Source organism: Sus scrofa, chromosome 4 (genome assembly GCF_054392235.1).
Source record: "Sus scrofa isolate SSC_HxYL_T2T_F1_AM1 chromosome 4, Sscrofa_HxYL_maternal_Yorkshire_Landrace_v2.0, whole genome shotgun sequence".
NCBI lineage: Eukaryota > Metazoa > Chordata > Mammalia > Artiodactyla > Suidae > Sus > Sus scrofa.
In genome coordinates, this window is record NC_139386.1 from 103,468,081 (window position 1) to 103,488,501 (window position 20,421).

Below are 20,421 nucleotides of genomic sequence, written 5' to 3' on the forward strand. Positions count from 1 at the left end.
GGGGTCTACAGTTGACATGTGAACAACAGGTTTGAATTGCACGGGTCCACTTATTGGTGGATATTTTTTCAATAAATACAACACAGTCTACAGTTGATTGACTTCAAATGCAGAGGAACCTTGGATATGGAGAGCTGACTGTAAGTTACAGGTGGATTAACCCTAGTGTCATTCTAGGGTCAACTATATTTCAAAGTGGGTTTTTTTTTAATCCCCATATACTTGATTCATCAGGCTGTCACCTTCTTTCCAAAAGGCATTCATAGCCTGCCTTCACAACTCTTCTCTGGACACTGTACTGTTATTAAAGTTGCTCTTAGAGACTTCTGAGGAAAGAAGCAAACAGAATGAGTTGTACCTACCATATCTACCACAGACAAGAAAGCAGGGGAGCCTGGCAGCTCCACAAGTGGTCAGGAAGGTGGTGGTATGAGCATAATGATGTTTTTCTAAAGCTGGGGCTTAATTCGTGTTGGAGCAAGGTCTGAGAAAGAGCGAGAGGCTACAGGAAATCCTCGCTTAGCCGAAAGAGGAACCTGGGCACATATTTGGTTTTCCCCTTCATCCTGCCCAGCTTGCATCACAAATCAGTTTCCTTCTTAGTTTGGTTCTTCTGTGGGGTGGGCTGTTGCTGGTTCCCCTGTGCTAGGCACTCCCAGCCAAATGACCAAACCAATTCCATCCATCCAGGATTGTATCTTTGCATCAGTGTTGGGGAGGGTGAGAGAGATGAAGGGAAGGAACACCTCAAATAAGAAAGCCACGCAGCTTGATCTCAATCAGAAGCGTGAGAAGCCAGGGTCTGATGGGGGATTTTAATTGCACAAATCCTCCTTGGGGCTGGGATAAATTTCACTTCTGTGTGTGTGGACAGGTGGCACTGGCCCCCACATCCCTACAGCTAGAGCTGAGCAGCTGAAATTTCATCCTCAGATTGAAAACTTGGAGTGGGACACAGGAGAAGCCCCTTTCCCTCCCCCTCTAAACTCAGGAGCCCACATATGTCCTTGGGAGCAGCAGTGTGTTCCTCACCGCGCCTCAGAGGGGAGTGGGTGTAAAATGCTCAGACTGTGCCTTCGTTACCCTCTCTTTCTTCATCCAGGTGAAAGCTTCTCAATACTAACTTAGGGGTCACCTCCTCCCCAAACTCAGGCAATTTAGGTCTCAGAGAGATGGAATGGGAGACGGAAGGAAAGGATGTTGGAAATGAGGGCTGTAGGGGGAGCTGGGCAGCAGCAAGAGCAACAAGTTTGATTGTGTTTATGTTTTTTTTGACTGAGGTAAATAAAAAAGCTTTATCCTGCAACCCTTGGAGATAAAAATCTGTCCGCCCCACAAGTTCCAGACTCTTGTCACCTTTCTTCACATCAGGCTCTTCCGGTACTGACTGTGCTGGGTAGTCTGTCTGAGGTGGGAGTCTGGGGTCTGCAGGTCCATCTGTCTGTACAGGTCCCTCAGCTCCCTGACTTCCTGCAGCACCCTCTTTGCCTGGCTCCAATTTGATGATGCCTCTCCCAGCAGCCGCTCCGTCTCCAGCAGCAGCTGCTCTGATTCCGAATCAGGAGGAGACCGAGGGGGGTCCTTGGCTTTTCGCTTCCCATCTCCCAGTCCCTGAACCTCTGCCAGCAGCTCCTGAGTCTTCTCCAGTTTCCTTGCTACCAGGTCCTGGATCCGGGACAGCTGCCCCGGGTGGGGTGGGATGGGGGTTGGGGGGTCCTCGGCCTGCAGTTGGAGGGCACGGGCCGGGGCAGCGTCCCGCTGAGACAGGATCTCCTCCAGGGAGGCACAGCGGCCTTTTTCTGTGGGAGTCAACTTCTTGGGTGCCTGGGGGGTATAAGTGGCCCCTTTGTCTGGCTTTTCCCAACGTCGGGGAAGGCCACCTGCCCGGTCCGCGGAGGGCTGGATGCGGTCCGAGTCTGCTCTCCGCCGGCTGCCTGCCAGCTGGGCCACAGACTTGTCCAGGTCGACTCGAAAGCTCTCAGCACAGGAGGTTGATTCCTCAGGGGAAGGGTCCTCCTCCTGGATCAGGTCCAAGGTCAGCATTCCATCCGAGGTAGACGTCGAAGCCTAGGGAGGGAGAGGGCGGGAGTGAAGGGGGTAGACGGTCATCACTAGGCATTTCGCTTCTCTGCTCAGGGAGACCCCCCCCCCGCCCGGACTCCTGACACAGCCCTTGACTTTATGTGCTATCTTGTATTCCTTTGGTAGTGATTTGAATTTGTTTCTTTTTATTAAATCCTGCTCGGTTTCCCATATTTTTCACTTTACTGCGAGCTTGCTCAAGAGCATCTTTTTCTTCTGTCGGGTGGACTCGGCATCAGGCGGGCCTGGCACACACAGGATGCCGGGCACAGCAGGGTAACTGCCCTTTGCCATCTCTATCCTCTGAGCCACACACTTCAACCCCTCTGCTATTTGGACCTCAGAACCCCTTGCCTTCAAAGAAAACTTATTCTGGAAATTCCCATACAGTGCAGCAGGTTAAGGATCTGCTGTTGCCACTGCTGTGGCACAGGTTCGACCGAGGAACTTCCACATACCTCAAATGTGGACAACAACAACAACAAAAAGAAAGAAAGAAAAAAAGAAAAGGAAAAAACGTATTTTATTTCCAGAATACTATAACTAAAAAAAAAAGTGATAAGGGTATTCAGCACCTCGTATGTACTGATACACACGCTGTTTTCGATCAGTCCTCACAGCAGCCCGTCAAGTGGGTGTGGTTACTCCCCATGCCCAGCTGGAGACAGCAGCTCGGGGAATCACGGAGAGTACATTGCAAAGTGAGTTCCAACCCAGCAGTCTGATTCCAGAGCCCACATTCTTTCGACCACACCTGATCTGCCTCTTCCCCTAGACACTTAGCGCTCAGACAAGTGAAAGCCAATCCTTGCTCCTCTAAGCGTAACACTGTTACCGGTCAGGAGAGCTAGCCACCAGACAGGAGCTTGTATTGCCTTTGCTGTATTCAGCTCTTCTATTTTTCATTTTCCTTGTGAGTATATCTCATTCTCCTCAAAGGATGACACATTTACTGAGGGCAGGGCTTTTGAATTCATCGTAGGTGCTGAATAAATTTTTTTCTTTTTTTTGTCTTTTTGCCATTTCTAGGGCCACTCCCACGGCATATGGAGGTTCCCAGGCTAGGGGTCTAATCGGAGCTGTAGCCGCTGGCCTACTCCAAAGCCACAGCAACTCGGGATCCGAGCCACGTCTGCAACCTACACCACAGCTCACGGCAACGCCGGATCGTTAACCCACTGAGCAAGGGCAGGGACCAAACCCGCAACCTCACGGTTCCTAGTTGGATTCGTTAACCACTGCACCATGACGGGAACTCCCAGAATAAATATTTTTGGTTTGGAGGGATCAGGCTTCCCTAGCCTTTGACCTTGGTATCACAAAAAGCTCTGGTGGCTGTCCCCTTTAGCAACTGTTACTTTCTCACAGGCTTACATACCACGGCCATCAGGTGTCCCCGGGTTGGGGGGCGGCGGGAGTGCTGGATTTTTGCCCTGTCTCGAGTGGGGTGGGCGAGATAGCTGTCCTCTTCAACGGTGACCTGAAGATATACACAGAGTCATGGGTGCTCTTCAGAGACTCTCTGTCCCAAGCCGGCTTCCCTTGAGGCCTGAACATGCCTGGTCTGGGAAGTGATCCCACCCCATGGACTACTTCTGAGCAAATCCAAGGGCAAGGGATTTACTGGACATGAAGGGGCTCCTTAGGTTGGACCAGGGCTGTCCCAGGCATCATGAAGCAAGAAAAGAGGAACTGGCAGAAAAGACTCAGAGAGAAGCCAGAAGGAAAATGGGAGATAAAGAAACATAGCTGGAGTTCCTGTTGTGGCTCAGCAGTAATGAACCCAACTAGGATCCATGAGGATGCAGGTTTGATCCCTGGCCTCCCACAGTGGGTTAAGGATCTGGCGTTGCTGTGACATAGGCTGGCAGGTGCACCTGATTAGACCCTTAGCCTGGGAACTTCCACATGCTGTGGGTGCAGCCATAAAACCCCCAAAAAAGGAGCAGAGCTGGTGGGGAGCTGGTAAAGGGGGCCCACACCATCCTCTTCCCTCTTTAGGAGTCACAGCTGCTCCTTCTGCCTCAGGGTCCCCCTCCCCACAGTTTAGCCCCCTGACCTCATCCAGGATGCGGTTCTTGGCTCGGGTGATGGCAGAGTTGAGGGCATTGATCCATGATTCCTTCTCTTCTGGACTGACTGCCAGGAATATCAGGTTGGGTGCCTGTGAGGAGAAGATTCTTGTTTCAGCCAGGGTTTTAGAGTTGGCCTCACCTTGACAGTGAAGAAATAAGAAATTATAATCTCATTCCCTTAAACCAAGCTCCTGGCAGGAGAGAGATTCTACTTCTGGAGTCATCTGTAACTTAAGGAAACCAACCTCTATTCCTGCAAAATGTCAGAGCTTGGAGGTTGTTTTAGAAATGACCAAGGAGGATCTCAGAAGGGTACTGGATATTGATACAGCCCTGGAGATAATCAGAGGAGGTAAAGGACAGATACTAAAATAAAGCTCCGCAAATGTTTTTTTGTTTGTTTTTTTAGGGCCGCACTTGTGGCACATGGAGGTTCCCAGGCTAGGGGTCACATTGGAGCTGTAGCTGCCGGCCTACACCACAGCCATGCCAGATCCTTAACCTGCCGAGCAAGGCCAGGGATCGAAGCTGCATCCTCATGAATACTAGTCAGATTCGTTTCCATTGAGCTATGACGGGAACTCCAAAATCTTTTTTTTTTTTTTTTTTTTTTTTATTTTTCCACTCCAAAATCTTTAAATGTTTGAAGAAACAGAATGTCCCTGGGTTCCCACAGACAAGGGAAATTAGATTAAAAATTTCAACCAGGGTACAGGGAAAAGGGACTGTCACCCAAGAGAGGTGTGTGTGTGTGAGAGAGCGAGAGAGACAGAAAGACAGAGAGAGAGACAGAGAGAAAGAGAGGCAGACAGACAGAGAGAGGGAGAGAGAGAGGATCTTTGTGGAAGGACGGTTTAAAGGCTGGCTTGCCTGGATGGAAGGAAATGGCCACAATATTCTCAGGTTAAATGATAAAAGCCATGGCAGGAGAGCAATCATTCAGCATCTCCGCCAAGAGAGCTGAGAGATCCCAAAGGGGAAGGTGTTCTCCCAAGCCCCCCCCAGCCCCCCCCACCCCGGGCCCCGTCAATGATCCAGTTGCCAAGGTGGTAGGGGGAACGGACCGTGTTCCCGGGCTGTTTGGAGTGGGCAAGAGTGAACTTGCTATGGTTCTTCTTGCTCCTGCTCTTGGATTTCCGGAGCTCTTCACACTTCTCATAGTCACTCAGGTCAAACACTTCTTGAATATTTTTCTCATCTTTTACCTAGGGGAGGGTTGGAGGTAAGGTGATAAGGATAAAACTTCTTAGTCCCTTCCCCTAAGTTGTTAATTTAGACCAGTTTTGAGAACCCGAAGAAGGCTGAGAAGGGGGTGGGAAAAGGCTGTTCTATCGGAGGCCCACAGAGGCCTGACCCCTCAGGCAGGTTTCCACGGAAACCCCCGGTCCCCACTCCCCTCAGCCAAGCGACCGTGTCTGGAGTTCCAGGAGGTCTCTCTTCACTATGACCCCCACTTTGTCCTTCAAAGGACACAGATACGGGGGCTAATAGTTTAATCCTATCATCCTGAAGTAAGCAAGACCCGGATGGCCCTTGAGTGTCCAGAGGAAGGAGGTAAAGGCAGGGCCGGTATCAGCGATGTCTGGAGGGAATGAAGGGCGGCCTCTGTGCTCCTTGCCATCTAATGTTTACGTTGTTGCTTTCTTATCCCACCTGGCACCTTCCTCTAATATATACTACTGGGAAGAGACTCATCTAGCGCCTTCATTTCAGGAGCTTCAGCACCATAGAAAGAGCAGCCCCTGTGTTGAGTTTGTTGAGTTTGTTGAGACAGAGTGAAAAATACACCTGCAGTTCCTACCCCTCCTTCCTCCTTCCGAAGTGACAACTCAACCTAGCTCCCGGGGCTTGAGAAGCTACTTAAATCATCCACCTCTCTAGGCAAAGATACAGTTATATTCTCCCTGCAGGACTACATTTCAGACTTGGAAAAAAGTGTTCTGCTACCTCTTTCTATGATTTTAGTTTGAGAGCTGAAGCCCCCTTACTGCCAGAAGTCCCTTCTTGTGTCTAAACTGAGTCTTTCCTGCTTGAATTGATCCTGCACCCCATTCTACCCTTAGCAGCTCTATCCAGCATTTGGCTCTTTTAAGTCTCTTGCTGAATGTTTAATTAGAGACTACAATTCTGTCTACATCCTCCAACCCCAACCTGCTTTTTCTGGGCACCACAAAGCAAATTCCACTAAGATTTCTGCCAAGGTCCGCTTTAAACCTCTCAGGGTTTTTTCTCCTCTCCCCTAAGGCGTTCCCATAGCCCTGTCCTCTGAAGCCATGACCTGGCTTGCCAGAGGAGAGAAGCATTTGTCACTGGCCTGGATGGAGCAGTGGGTGATTAGCAAACCCTTTCACCCGCTGCTAGTTGAGCCTGGGACTGGAAGATGCTGGGGAATGAGCTGCTCAGGTTTTCCTGGGATGAGAGATGAAAACCACCAGTTCTTGTCTTGTCAGAACTAAACAAACAGACAAAGGTAGCCTCATATATTCCCTGGAAGACATCTACCCTCCCTGACTGGAGTTATTTCACAGGGGCCCCCACTTCCCAAGCTCTGAAATAGGAATTGTGTGTGTGTGTGGAGGTGACTTCATCTATCTGCCTGGTTCTCATCAGCCTTAAAGTGGGGACGTGGTTCTCTCTTCCATCTCAGCTCACCTCTGCTCTTGTATCTGCCCATCCTTCCAAATTGCTGCTGAACCTAGGGGGTTGACACAGACCCATTCCGGTAAATGGCCGCTCATACACCCACCTCTGTTTGTTTCCACACAGTGTGGCTCCTCCAGGGCTCTCCCCTCTCCCAGGCTCTCTGGCTTTGGGGTAGGAAGTGACCAGAGGCCTTGAAGGATTGTGGGTGGAAGTGGACAAGATGCTGGCAAAGGATGTTCCAGAACAATTCCCAGAAACATGGGGCAGGGATGCAGGGTGATACATCATTCCTCTCCCCCTCCTTCCTCAGGGTTGAGACTATCAGCAGAGGCCAGAAATCTTGGAGAGGAAAGTGTTGGGTGTGTGTACAGAGCCAGGGGAAGAGAGTTACTTATTCTGTTTTCCTTAGGGGAGGGGAGGGAAGGGAAGGGAGGTATTCTGGCTTGCACACGACTGATAAGGAGCTCTGAGGAGCAGGAGACACTGACAGAGCTTAGCCCTTGACAAGGCATGGAAGGAAGGAGAGGGGCCGAGACAAGCAGCGGGACAAGCATATTCTAGTGCACAGGGAAGATGGACAACTCCAAGGACCTGGTTCTTCACTGTATCTTTTTTTTTTTTTTTTTTTTTTTTTTGTCTTTTTGCCTTTTCTAGGGCCAATCCTACGGCATATGGAGGTTCCCAGGCTAGGGGTCTAATTAGAGCTGTAGCCACTGGCCTACACCACAGCTACATCGACGCGGGATCCGAGCCGCGTCTGCAACCTACACTATAGCTCACTGAGCAAGGACTCTTAACCCAATGAGCGAGGCCAGGGATTGAACCCACAACCTCATGGTTCCTAGTCGGACTCGTTAACCCCTGAGCCACGACGGGAACTCCCACTGTATTGTTTTTGCCCATCCAATTCCCAGTTTCATTTATAATTACCACCCACCAAAGTCAGTCCTTCTTTTCCCCTGATTCTTTGTCCTTGGCCCACAGAAAGGAATTTTTCCCATGCCTGCCAAAAAAGATGACCTGAACCCCATTTCTTTTACCATAAGGTCTCCCTGAGGTCTGGTTTCTGTTCATATACATCAGTCCTTTGACTGCGAATGAGGAAAATGCTTATTACCAACAAACAGAGAAGGCCTTCTTTGGGGCAGCAGTTATAGGAGACCCTGCCTTTGAGGGGAAATAACACAAGAAGCCGGGTGTAAATTCTGGGGGAGAGGGTGAGGAATTTTGTAGCATTAACATGTAAATTACAAACATTATACTACACTGAAAAAAAAATCTTGAATCCATTGGCTCTGGAGCTTTTGGGAAGTGGACAGAATAAAGCCTATGCTCCTCATTCAGTTCCGCCTTTAACCCACGCCACTGTAGCATGGAAACTGGCTCCAAAAAAGAGCCATTCCAATAGGCTTGTTCCCTCTTTTCCTATGCCTTCCTCAGCAGGGGGCAGCTGGCCCCATGACGAGTCAGATGCTCCTGACTCACAGGACACCAGACATCCTAGGCTGAGGTCATTCCATCCTTTCCCCTGTCTCAGTACCCCTTCCTCCACAAACAAGTATCCACCATGCTCTTTGGCCCCCAGACTCTGTTCTTTGGACAAATACAAACAAGAAAAAAAATGTCTTGCTCCTTCTACCCTGGCCCTGTTCTCATGGTTCCCCACTGACGTGTGGGAAGTTCTCCCGGATTGCTCGCTAGAGTTTCCTGCCATTATGAAGTTCGGGGAAGACAGGAGATACACTTTGACACTTGCCTTTTTTAAAAAAAACAAAAAACAAAAAACCCGAGAGTCAGCAAATTGTGGAAAAACTCTGTGTAGGATTGGGGGTTGGGTAGCGGTGACCCTTAAAAATAAACCCTCCTGTCAAGCTAGGTATAAACAGCAAGGTTTAAATACCCTTAAGATGGATCTCTTTGGCCCTGGCACAAAGCTTAGAAGCTTAGTTCTTCCCTAGCTGCCTCGGTAGATGTTTTGTTCAGATGAATACTTTCTCTAGGACTGAGAGTGTGTCTGTTTCAATACCATAAAAGGATTTATTTACCTAAATATAGTCTATGCAGAAAGCAGAAGAGGTTAGAACTCAGGGAGGACTTCCCAGTTAGCCCTGGGTGAGGGAACACAGAAAGGGGAGGAGGCCATCCTACCAGGGGAACTCGAGACAGTCTCCTAGGTGAGGCTGTCATAGTCGCAGACTGACTTCTAACCCACAAAGGGGCAATTTCAGTTTCTCAATATTCCTATGGGTTACTGAGCCTAAGAACTAGAGCTAAAAGGGAGAAGAGTCTGGGATTCAATATGTGGGCTCAGGTTCTGACCCAAGGTGGACTTGGTTCTCAGAGAACCAAAGACAGAAAGACATGCAGGGGTTCACAACTCCATTCCCCCTTCTGATATAAACGAGGGTGGGGGTGGTGCTGGGTGGGAAGGAATGGAGAATGAGTTCTTTGCTTCTCTTTTTAAGTGGACTAGTGGTGAGGAAGAGAGAACATGCTGGTTAGGGACATTGGCTTCAACAGAATGTCTGCTACTCACAAATACTCTACTTGAGGTCATCTGAGACTGACTCTGGGTTCTATGTGTGTTTTCTGTGATTCAGGGCAACTTTACTGCTGATGTGAGTTGCATACGTCCCTGCGAGAGAGACAGGAAAGGGGAGGCCAGCTAGGTTGGCGTGGGGGGACAGGAAGGAGTGGAGAATAAGCTGAACAGAGTGTTTCAGCAAACACAGCAAAGAAAAAAGATTCCTAAGTTCAGCTAGAGACCAGGGCAGGGTAGGGGGCAGCAGGGACACTTGGAACTTTTGGGACATCTTGGGAGGGAGTTATAAGTGGTTGTCAGAAAAGTGTCTGCAAAGAAAAAATCTTTAAGAGGCAAACTCAACTGCTAATTCTAACTCAGGTCTTCTCACTAAAGGATGACCTTTCTCTGCAGATAAGATGGGATAGAGACAAACCGGGCAGCTGAACTCACTTTTGGAACAAAATACCGGGTGAAGTAAGGGGGAGGTGAGGAGTAGGTAAGCCCCCTGCGGAGAGACAAAGTGGGGACTATGAGAAAATTGGGACAGTTAGCGGCAAAGGGCACCTACCTCCTTTTCAGAGATGTAGAGCTGGTCCCCTTTCAGCACCACATAGCGGTTTTTCCAAATCTCCCTGAAAATCCCTTTCCCGCAGAATTTCCGGACCCAGCCGACCTTCTCAGGCGGTGCAGACTGATGGTTTCCATCCTGAGGCCCCTGCCCCCCGGGTCAAATGAGAACCGCACGATTAGGTGATTACAGCTTTTTCCTCCTCCTGTGCTGTTGCCCGCGCCCTCCCCAGTCCCCGTCCCCTCCTTCCCGCGGCCGCCCTGCCGCAGCTGGAGTCAGGGAGCCCCGCGATCGCTCCCCACTTCAAAGCCTCTCACTCCGAGGAACTCTCTCCCCCATCGCTCCCCTCCTCCTTCGCCCAAATAAACGACTGGAACTGCCGGGGGAAGGGGCGACGGCCGGGCTGGAGCCAAGGGGTGGTTTTCGGGTCTCCGCCGGGCCCCCCGCCCCCTCCCCCGGCCTCCCTCCTCGCGGCGCCAGGATTAACGGCATTTTATTTTATTTCTCATTGTCTTCTCGCCGCTGCAGAGCGCGACGCCAGCAGCCGCCGGCTGCCCGGGGAGGGGGAGGCCGGGGGTCGGGCAGAAACTCAGCCAAGTTAACCCCCAGCCCAAGTAAACAAACAAAAGCCCCCGCCGGTGCCTCGTCGTGGGGCCAGGCGCGCCGAGGCCGAGGCCCAGGGGACCGGAGGCCGGGCCGAGCTGGGCGGGGGGCTGGCACGGGGCGTCCCCAGCTCGCAACCCGGCTGCCCGCGGCCCCGACGGGGCCGGGGTCCTCGGGGCACAAAGTCAGCAGCGGGCGGGCGCACTCACCCTCTTGGTGGAATTGTTCTTCTTCATCATTCCGGGCGGTCGGGCGGGCGCGGGCGCCGAGGGGCGGCCCCGCGTCGGGGGCCGAGGCCGCTTCGAGGGGGCTCCTGCCCAGGGGGAGGGTGCGGAGAGGCCCCCGGCGCCGCCGCCGCTCCTCCCTCCCTCTCCCGGACTCTCCCCTTCTTTGTAGCTCCGGTTACACTAAAGGCCGGCCTCCCTCGCGCTCGCACACACACGCACGCCCGCTCCCCGCCCCTCGGCGCCCTCCATCCCGGCGCCCACGCGGCCCGGGCCCCCGAGCGCGCCCCCGCCGCTCGCCCGCCCGGTCCGGCCCGGCCGCTCCCCCGGCCCGGCACGCTGTGGGCGGCCCAGCCCGCGCCCCGCCGCTCCATCCACCCGCCCGCTGACGTTGCGAGTTCAGAATAAAGGGCGAATCGCCGAGCCGGAGAGAGTGCGCTCCCCCCACCCCCCTCCTTTGTTTCTGACTCACTGAGGGTGAAGAAGACAGACCTAAACCCCGCCGGAGAACGGCGTCTGGAGGGGCAGAGAGACCCAGACTCGCACCGACGGCCGGAGCGAGAGGTGGAGCCAGAAAAGACAGCCTGGCCGACCAGAGCAGAGCTGAGAGATGGCAGGGGCGGATGGAGTGGATGCTAGAGAAATCGGGAGGTGTCTGAAGACCGGAGATAACCCAGATTGAGATCATCTCCCTCCCGAACCCAAAACAAAAAACGAGAGCGTCCGCTGGGAGGGAGCGTTACCCAGGACTGGCATCTGGAATTCACACACCTGGGTGGTAGAGGTAGTGGTCTGGGCAGGTCAACTGTTGGGGAAAAGTTTTATGCTTCGGAGAGTACCGACGTGTAGGGGACTCCGTGGGAGAGAAGTTAATATTAATACACATTTCTTTGGGCCTTATTTGAGCCTCAGGAGAATAGCTCTAAGTATGAGGTAGATAGGATCTCCATTGCAGAGACAGAAAAGTGAGATTCAGAATGGCTGAGGGATTTGCAGACACACTCTCAAGTGCTGGCAGGAATAGAATTCTCTGTCTGCAAAGCACTAATCTGTTGGACCAAGTGGCTTTAAATATAAATTTCAGGTGAGGCTTAAAATTCCTACTCCCTGCGTATCTCTCCCTGCTGCACTGACATGTAAAAATCCCATCCTGCCCACTGCAATGCCCAGAGGATGCTGTGACGGCAGGGGGGGAGGGGGGGGCTTGGCTGATCACTCCTACACCAGATCTCCCTCAAAGCCCACACCCCAACATCTTGGTAACGTCACCCCCCCATACATATTTAATGGGAAGAGGAGAATCAGGGAGCCTAGGTTTGAACACTGGTTTCATCACTGCATCATGGCCTTTGGTCAAGTCACCGAATTTCTTTGGGCCTCAGTTCCTCTACATATTAAGTAATTACAGATGAACTGCCAATTCCATCAACAAGGAAAGATAGGGGAGTATATGAGATGACCGGTGAAAGTCTTTTGAGGATATAAGTATTGCCCTCTAGGGCTAATTACTAAATAATAATAAACTAACAAGCACATTGCCTGGCATATGGTAGGCACACAGTAACTACAAAATGAATAAAAATCCCTGGCACAGAGGCACAGAGGAAAAAGGAAGAACCCCTTTGGCGGAGAGATCTCAAGATAAAGTGTTGGCCAAATTTGTGGTTTGAGCAGTGGAGTGGTCTTGGCTTTTACTGGTATATATCGAATGAAGGAGGGGGCTTCTTTTTTCCCAGCCTCCCTTTTCCCCTAATCCAATAATATTCCTCTTTTCATTTACCATACTAATTAATTCCTCTATTTTAGACTGCAATAGAAATGTATCCTTCCAAAATGCTTATGTATCATTTCTTTAAATCTTTAGTGCCACCTTGTGAGGTGTGTAGAATAAATATTATTCCCACTTGGAAAATGAGGAAACAGGGCATGACAAATCAACCAACTTGCCCAAGCTTACACAGCAAGTTACTGGCTAACTAGATTAATATGCAGGTTTCCAGACTCTACTGTTTAGGCCTCATGTGTACACACATACACACACACACTCCTCTTCCCTTCCTACCATCCTCTCTCCTTCCCACACCATCTCTTATTTCCTGCCCTATTTAAAAAGTGATTTAAAAAGAATGAGAAAATCTAGGGGATCTTCATAGATGAGGAAGTGACATGTTCTAGTGTACTGGTGAGGAAACTAGCTTGTTTTATCTTTTGCGGGTTTGTTGGCCAGGCAGATAGGAGTGGTTTAGACTTATAGTTTAAATAGGTTCTGGTTTGTGGCGGAAAAAGTAATTTATGACTAGTCCCATCTTCCTTCTTTTAGTTAAATATTTGAGTACGTCCTGTATGCAAGGTTCTGAGGTCATATGTGCTGCATTAGGCAGGGGCTGGAGCTCTGTGGAACATCAGGCAGAGAGACTGCTAAAAAATCAAAACCCTCCAAAGTAATTTTCAGATTCCAGAACAGATGCATGTAGGCTGGAGAACCTTCCCTGCCTATTTGCTCCTGAAGCTATTACATAAATTTCTGGTTTTTCCCTCATTGACCTGCATTACTGCACTGCCTCATCTTATCACCCTGCCCCTACCTTCTCTCCTTTTGTCCCTCTTTGTCCTGTTACTCACCTCTTTCCATAAACCATACTCATCCCTGGCCTGTTCTTCGGGGTGACTTCTCTCCACCAGGTGAACCTCATGGCACTTGAACTGGGACTACTTCCAAACACCAATTTTTAAGTGAAATATCTCAGAGTAAGAACTTATGAGTTCCTTGCATATTTTCATGGCACTGTCTCCTCAGTAAGCTTGACATGACTACACACAAAAACCACAAAAATAACTCAAGCCAGTTTCATTCTTTGGTGGAGATAAGATATTGAGGGTACTCAAGATGGGGTTACCTCCCTAACTGCATCACCATGGATAAGACACACTTTTAGTAGCTTTATTCTTTTTTTGCTTTTTAGGGCCACACTTGTGGCATATGAAGGTTCCCAGGCTAGGGGTCAAATCACAGCCACAGCTGCTGGCCTACACCAGAGCCACAGCAACTTGGGATCCGAGCCTCATCTGCAACCTCTACCACAGCTCATGGCAATGCCGAATCCCCAATCCACTGAGTGAGGCCAGGGATCGAATCCGAATCCTCATGGATACTACTAGTTGGATTTGCTTCTGCTGTGCCACAATAGGAACTCCAGTAGCTTTATTCTTAAATTGACTATTTTATAACTAGCTCCACTTAAGGGAGGAAGAAGGGAGCCATCATAGGTAAGGACTTGTGAATTTCTGCCTGTACATTTAATGGGCAGAAACTGTTATCCAAACAGCTATTTAGCTAAAAACAAGCTACCTTGGCTTTTGTAGAGTAAATGGGACATAGAAATTTTGACTAGGGCATTTCAATCTATGGAATCCTAAGAAAAAGCATATGAGGGAGTTCCTGTCATGGCGCAGTGGTTAACGAACCCGACTAGGAACCATGAGGTTTCGGGTTCGATCCCTGCCCTTGCTCAGCGGGTTAAGGATCTGGCATTGCCGTGAGCTGTGGTGTAGGTCACAGATGCTGCTCGGATCCTGCATTGCTGTGGCTCTGGTATAGGCCAGTGGCTACAGCTCCGATTAGACCCCTAGCCTGGGAACCTCCATATGCCGTGGGAGTGGCCCTAGAAAAAGCAAAAAGACAAAAAAAAAAAAAAAAAAAAAAAAAAAGCATATGAGGGAGTTGCTGCATTGGCACAGTGGCTCAGTTCACTGTGGAGGCTCAGGTTTGATCCCCAGCTTGGCGCAAGGGGTTAAAGGATCCAGTGTTGCCACAGCTGTGGCTCAGATTCAATCCCTGGGAACTTATATATAACATGAATGAGGCCATTAAAAAAAAAAAGCATATGAGACCTTAATTAAAATGATGTTTTTAAAGGGAAAATTAAAGGGCTAGTAATAATATAATCAGCTCTGTAAATCTTAAATAAAAATGTGAATCTTTGATCCTTAATAGAGAAGTGCCACCTCTGGCATCAAACATCTAAAGGTAAGGCTCACTTCTTAGAGTTTTTGATATTGTCAGCTGAGTAGGCACAATGGAAACAGGTGAATAAGGAGGAGAATGATATAAGAAAAGTCTGCTTCTATTCTTCTTATTGCAAAGAGTTATCTTGCCAAGAAAGGATTTCCCTTCGTGGCGCATTGGAAACAAATCCGACTAGGAACCATGAGGTTGCAGGTTCAATCCCTGGCCTTGCTCAGTGGCTTAAGGATCTGGAGTTGCCGTGAGCTGCGGTGTGGGTCACAGATGCGGCTCGGATCCAGTGTTGCTGTGGCTCTGTCATAGGCTGGCGGCTACAGCTCTGATTAGACCCCTAGCCTGGGAACCTCCATATGCTGCGAGTACAGCCCTGAAAAAAAAAAAAAAAGAGAAAGGGAGGCACAGGTAATCCTGCTTGGAGAAAGGAGGTTCCTGTTCATCTGAAAAGACTATGTAGTTTGTAAAATAATGCATTTTAGAACTTATCTTCCTAGGTGAAGGCTGTCTTATTATCATAAAAAAAAAAAATGTACCTAAAGGACCCAAAAAAGAAAAAAAAAATGAAATTAGACCTTAGCTCTTAGCCTCAGGGCTTCTTTCACATGAGCTAAGGTAAAGAAAACAATGGCTGAGAGATGAGAGGAATGGAGGAAAAGGAGATGGATTTGATGACCTTTCATTCTTCTTGAACTGCTGATTAATGTAGTGGGAGGTTGAGAGGAATCCAATCATTTTATGTAGTGATTTTAATATCCCCAACTTGGAGACAGGAATCAGTATTATCTACTATTAATAGTTAAATTTCATTGAGTATTTACTATATACCAGACAGTGTTCTAAGTGCTTAGAATGTATTCTCTAATCTCATTTAGTCCTTAACAATCCTATGAGGAAGGTAGCTTTTTACTTTATAGATGAGGAAACTGAGCCACATAACTGTAACATAAATTTGAGCCCAGGCTATCTGATGCCAGAGAATGTTTATCAACATAAAAGTTTAAAAAATATATCACAGAGGAGTTCCCGTTGTGGTGCAGCAGAAACAAATCCAAATAGGAACCATGAGGTTGCGGGTTCGATCCCTGGCCTCCAACTGTGGGTTAAGGATCCGGTGTTGCTGTAAGCTGTGATGTAGTTCACAGACACAGCTCAGATCTGGCGTTGCTGTGGCTGTGGCATAGGCTGGCAGCTACAGCTCCAATTGGACCCCTAGCCTAGGAACCTCCATATGCTGAGGGTGCAGCCCTAAAAAGACAAAAGACAAAAAATAAATAAATAAATAAATAATATATCACAGAGCACAAGGGAGGAATTGTGCTGTGATTTGAGGATGCCATAATTTCCTGGAATTAATGACATTATCACTTTCAAGAGAAGTGAAGTTGACACCAGAATTTATTATTTGCCTTGACATACTTTATCCTTTGAGTAGTGGCAATGCCTTCTTTATGTTTGGTGTAAAGCCAGCTCATGCCTCATCTCATGAATTTCCATAAATAATTATTAACTACAAAGAAACAAAAACAAATCACCTGTATCTTTTCACAAAGTGGATTTTTATTGTAGCTATACATAGTTTCTCAGTACCACAGAGAATTGCAGTTTAGGGACAAACAATTTTTAGGTGTTTCTTACAGAAATATGATAAGTTTTCAGAAATGAGTTGCATGGGAATGTGGTTAGTGAAAAGTAAAAGGGGTCAAGAGAAGAGAGAGTTTATAGCATGTACATTTAATTTTTACTTTTTAAAACTCCTCTAAGCTCTGATGACCCTTTTCTCAAGTAAGATCCCAACAAAATTCATCAGAAACTAAAGTGATTGTGCTATCAAATACAAGGAATACTTATTTGATAAAGAAACTATGAGAAAAGTGGGTTGGGATGGGCTCGGACTTATTCTCAGCTCATCCCTCTGGAGTCTTGATGTCTGTGACAACAGTTCAGGAATCAGCAGACTACCTGGAGATGGGTTATATCAATAAGCACAAAACCCAAGGCTCTTTTCCAACAGCTCTGGTCAGTGGAGAAAGCCTGCGGCCCCTCAAGAGAGGAAGTTGCGCCATTCTGCTCACCTCTCCATCACCATTTCATCTTCTGCTTGCTGACCTTGATGTGACTTGAGAGCTCTCCTTGCTTCGGCTGTGCAGTCCAGAAGCCAGAACTTCCTCTAAGAAACTGAGCAGTAGATTTGAGGTTAATCCAAGGAAAAAAAAAGAGGAAAAGGCATCTCTAAAATAGAATATCTTGCTCAGGACATCTAACTAGATGAAGGGATATTAAGAATGAGATGCAAGGAGTTCCTGTCCTGGCACAGTGGTAACAAATACGACTAGGAATCATGAGGTTGCGGGTTTCGATCCCTGGCCTTGCTCAGTGGGTTAAGGATCCGGCATTGCCGTGAGCTGTGGTGTAGGTTGCAGACGCGGCTCGGATCCCGTGTTGCTGTGGCTCTGGCGTAGGCTGGTGGCTATGGCTCCGATTAGACCCCTAGCCTGGGAACCTCTATATGCCACGGAAGCGGCCTTAGAAAAGGCAAAAAGACCAAAAAAAAAAAAAAAAAAAAAAGAATGAGATGCAAGAAACACTGGTCTGATATCTGGGTACAGAATAGAAGCACTAGTTGAGCACTAAAACATCCAGACTAGAAGGAGAGCCCCTTTGTGCTCCTCCCCAGAGTTCTCATTGTGTTTTTTAGTATTAAATTTGTAAGAGCTGTTAACATAATAGTTCAAATTTTAAATTTCTAGTCAGGAACTCAGATTTTTTTTTTTTTCTTTTTACGGCCCCACACCTGCGGCTTATGGAAGTCCCCAGGTTAGGGGTCCAGTTGGAACTGCAGCTACCGGCCTATGCCACAGCCACAGGAATAATAACTGAGCGACATCTGCGACCTATGCCACAGCTTGTGGCAACACCAGATCCTTAACCCAATGAGCCAGGCCAGGGTTTGAACCCCCATCCTCACAGAGGTACTGTTGTGTTCCTAACCTGCTGAGCAACTACAGGAACTCCAGGAAACCAGAATTTTTAAGGGCAAGGCTCCTACATTAACTCAGAACCGTATTGTATCTGCACCTCTCATCTATACTCTTGAAACTGACTCAGAACTTGTGCCTCTAATCTCCTCTTCATCCAATCTACTCTCCAAAGGGGTACCAATTTTCTAAAAATACAGATTATATCCTATTGCCTACTTTCTTCTGCTTTAAAACCTTTCTTTTGCTTACAGAATAATCTACAGATTAAAATTCAAGACCTTTCATAATGTGGCCTAATAATAACTAAGACTCAGATTTATTTTGTTCTGAGAACTGTTTTAAACCGGGTGTGAGTATGTGTACACATATATGTAGTAAATATATATATGTTTTCTTCCATTAAAAAGAGTTCCCTTGGTGGTGCAGTGGCTTAACGATCTGGCATCGTTACTACTGTGGTTTGGGTTTGATGCCTGGCCCCAGAATTCCTGAATGCTGTGAGTGCAGTCAAAGAAAAAATGAAGAAACCAAGCAGTAGAGAGGTTAAGTGACTTGCTAAGGTTACACCCGCTAGTGAGTGGCTTAACTGGGATACAAAACCAGCTCTAGAACCCATGCCTTTCAGCACAAGACAATACTCTCACTTGTCTGGTTCCATCTCCCATCAACCAGGTAGCCCATGTGCCTTCCGTGCCCAAACATTCACTGTTCCCTAAATGTGTCCTGAGCTTTCGTACCTTTATGCTTTTGCTCTTATTATGTCCTTTGTCTGAAATGATAGACTAGTCCTTCTTTGTCTGATGAAATCCTTTTTATCCTCTAAAGCTGAGGATTAAAAGCCACCTTTTCTGTGAAGCCTTCCCAAACTGCTCCCTGCTGAACTAATCACCCCCATCATTATTATCACTTTGCTCTAGTGCAATTTTAGCACCATATTATTATTAACTAGGTACTCTCTATGTTATTGTTGCCAAAATAGGCTGTGAGTCCTTAGGGTGGGACTAAGACATTCGTCTTGGACTTCCGGGGTTTAGCACAGAGCTGACACCTAGTGGGTCCCCAATAAAGGTGTATTGAATAAGCGAATTAATGAAAATAGCTACCCAGTGGCAAGAGAGCCTTCTCTATAACATAGGAGTTTGGGGAGCAGTACTTCTAGGTAGACAGGACTCACTCTCAGGATACAGATCTATAGCAGACAAAGGGTTGGAGAAATGACCAGGTACCTTCTTATTACCTCTGTTTTGCAGTTTAAGACCTGAAAGATTCTGGGCTTAGAAAATCTAAATTCCAAACTCTTTTGCAAAAGAAGAAAAGGTAAAAGAGTAGAAGCTAAATTCATCTGGTCCTCTACTGAACACCTCTGTTCATGCCGGCACCTCTGTCTAGACTGGCTCTTTGGCCAGTTGCACTGGAGACACTCAGAGGTCACAAAACCAGTGTCAGGACATGAGGCAGCTTTGCTTTTTTTTGAACAATGACACAAGAAGTCTTTGATTCGTGACTTTTAGTAAGAATGTGAAACAAATATGCTGAGAAACCCTATAGGAATTTATCAGATGATGTTTGCTTCACGTGAGAGTCTGCTACGTGTACAAAGGAAAGGAGTAACTTTATTGAAATTATATTTAAAAATCCTCCTCTGTGTATCAACAAGACCCCACATTCTTGACTGCAAAGAGAAAACACTATTTATATTTGCCAGACCTAATTTTGTTTCCTAGGGCCATTGTGGCTTTTTAAAAAGTATCTATTTGGGGACTTGGATGAGTCACTGCAGAATGCTTTAAAAATTATGGGTGATTAACATATTGGTATCTGCACCCCAAATTTAGACCTTTAAAAACAACAAAAAATGATTTTTCTTTTCTAGATTTGTTTTAAATCAGTCTTACTTAAAAAGCAAACTCAAAAACTCCCTTCCCCTATGGTACTATAATTCAGTTCAGTTCAGTTCAGTTTAACAGTGTTTACTGAGCACCCATTATGTGGTAGGCACTGAATCATGTGTACAAGTAAACACTTGCTATGACTCCTAACTTTAAGGGGCTCTCAGTTAGAGAGATTCACAATCACAATGCAGTGTCAACATGGTGTAAACAGAGACGGTACCAGGAGCCAACCTAGTGGGTTAACGCTATTGCTTGTCTTGGTTTGTGCTGTCATCCAGGGTGATTTCCCAGCTCTATGAAGAGAAGGAAAGTGGGCAGAAAAAAACCTTGATTTCAAAAAGTCAACCTCAAAAAGTTGCATCTCACATTAAAAAGCAAGTTTCTTCACTTTTAAGTTCTGGTAAGGGACTGGAGACAAGATTTTAAATTTTAATGACTGAAATATTTGAGGAGTTCCCGTTGTGGCTCAGAGGTAATGAACCTGACTAGTATCTATTAGGATGTGGGTTCAATCCCTGACCTTGCTCAGTGGGTTAAGATCAAGTGTTGCTGTGAGCAGTGGTGTAGGTCACAGATGCAGCTCAGGTCTTGCATTGCTGTGGTTGTGGCGATGGCCAGCAGCTGCAGCTTTGATTCGACCCCCAGCCTGGGAACTTCCAGATGCCCTGAGAGTGGCCCTAAAAAGCAAAAAAAAAATAAATAAATAAATAAAAATTGAGCTGAACAACTGGGTTCCTAAACAAAGCTATATGACTAAACATTTATCTACCTTTCTTTCTTCCTTTTCCTTCCTTCCCTCCCTCTCTCCCTT

The 20,421-nt window shown here is 47.6% G+C and overlaps 2 protein-coding genes across 3 annotated transcripts in view; both read right to left on the reverse strand.

Annotated features, from left to right (window-relative positions):
• Positions 1 to 1,254: 1,254 nt before the first annotated feature.
• On the reverse strand, positions 1,255 to 10,904 carry PLEKHO1 (pleckstrin homology domain containing O1). The gene is made up of 6 exons (XM_005655399.4): positions 10,705 to 10,904; positions 9,893 to 10,039; positions 5,222 to 5,362; positions 4,142 to 4,246; positions 3,461 to 3,562; positions 1,255 to 2,067 (listed from the first exon to the last, which is right to left on the reverse strand). The coding sequence occupies exons 1-6, from the start codon at positions 10,732 to 10,734 to the stop codon at positions 1,363 to 1,365; spliced, it is 1,230 nt and encodes a 409-aa protein (XP_005655456.1). The 5' UTR covers positions 10,735 to 10,904; the 3' UTR covers positions 1,255 to 1,362.
• A 5,372-nt stretch (positions 10,905 to 16,276) lies between these two features.
• Positions 16,277 to 20,421, reverse strand: part of VPS45 (vacuolar protein sorting 45 homolog) — a 70,978-nt gene continuing 66,833 nt past the window's right edge. Inside the window, 1 exon segment of one of the 2 annotated variants that reach the window (NM_001244994.1) lies at positions 16,277 to 16,915. In NM_001244994.1, coding sequence (NP_001231923.1) covers positions 16,828 to 16,915 — 88 coding nt within the window. In that variant the 3' untranslated portion in view covers positions 16,277 to 16,827. 2 annotated transcript variants of the gene reach the window in all.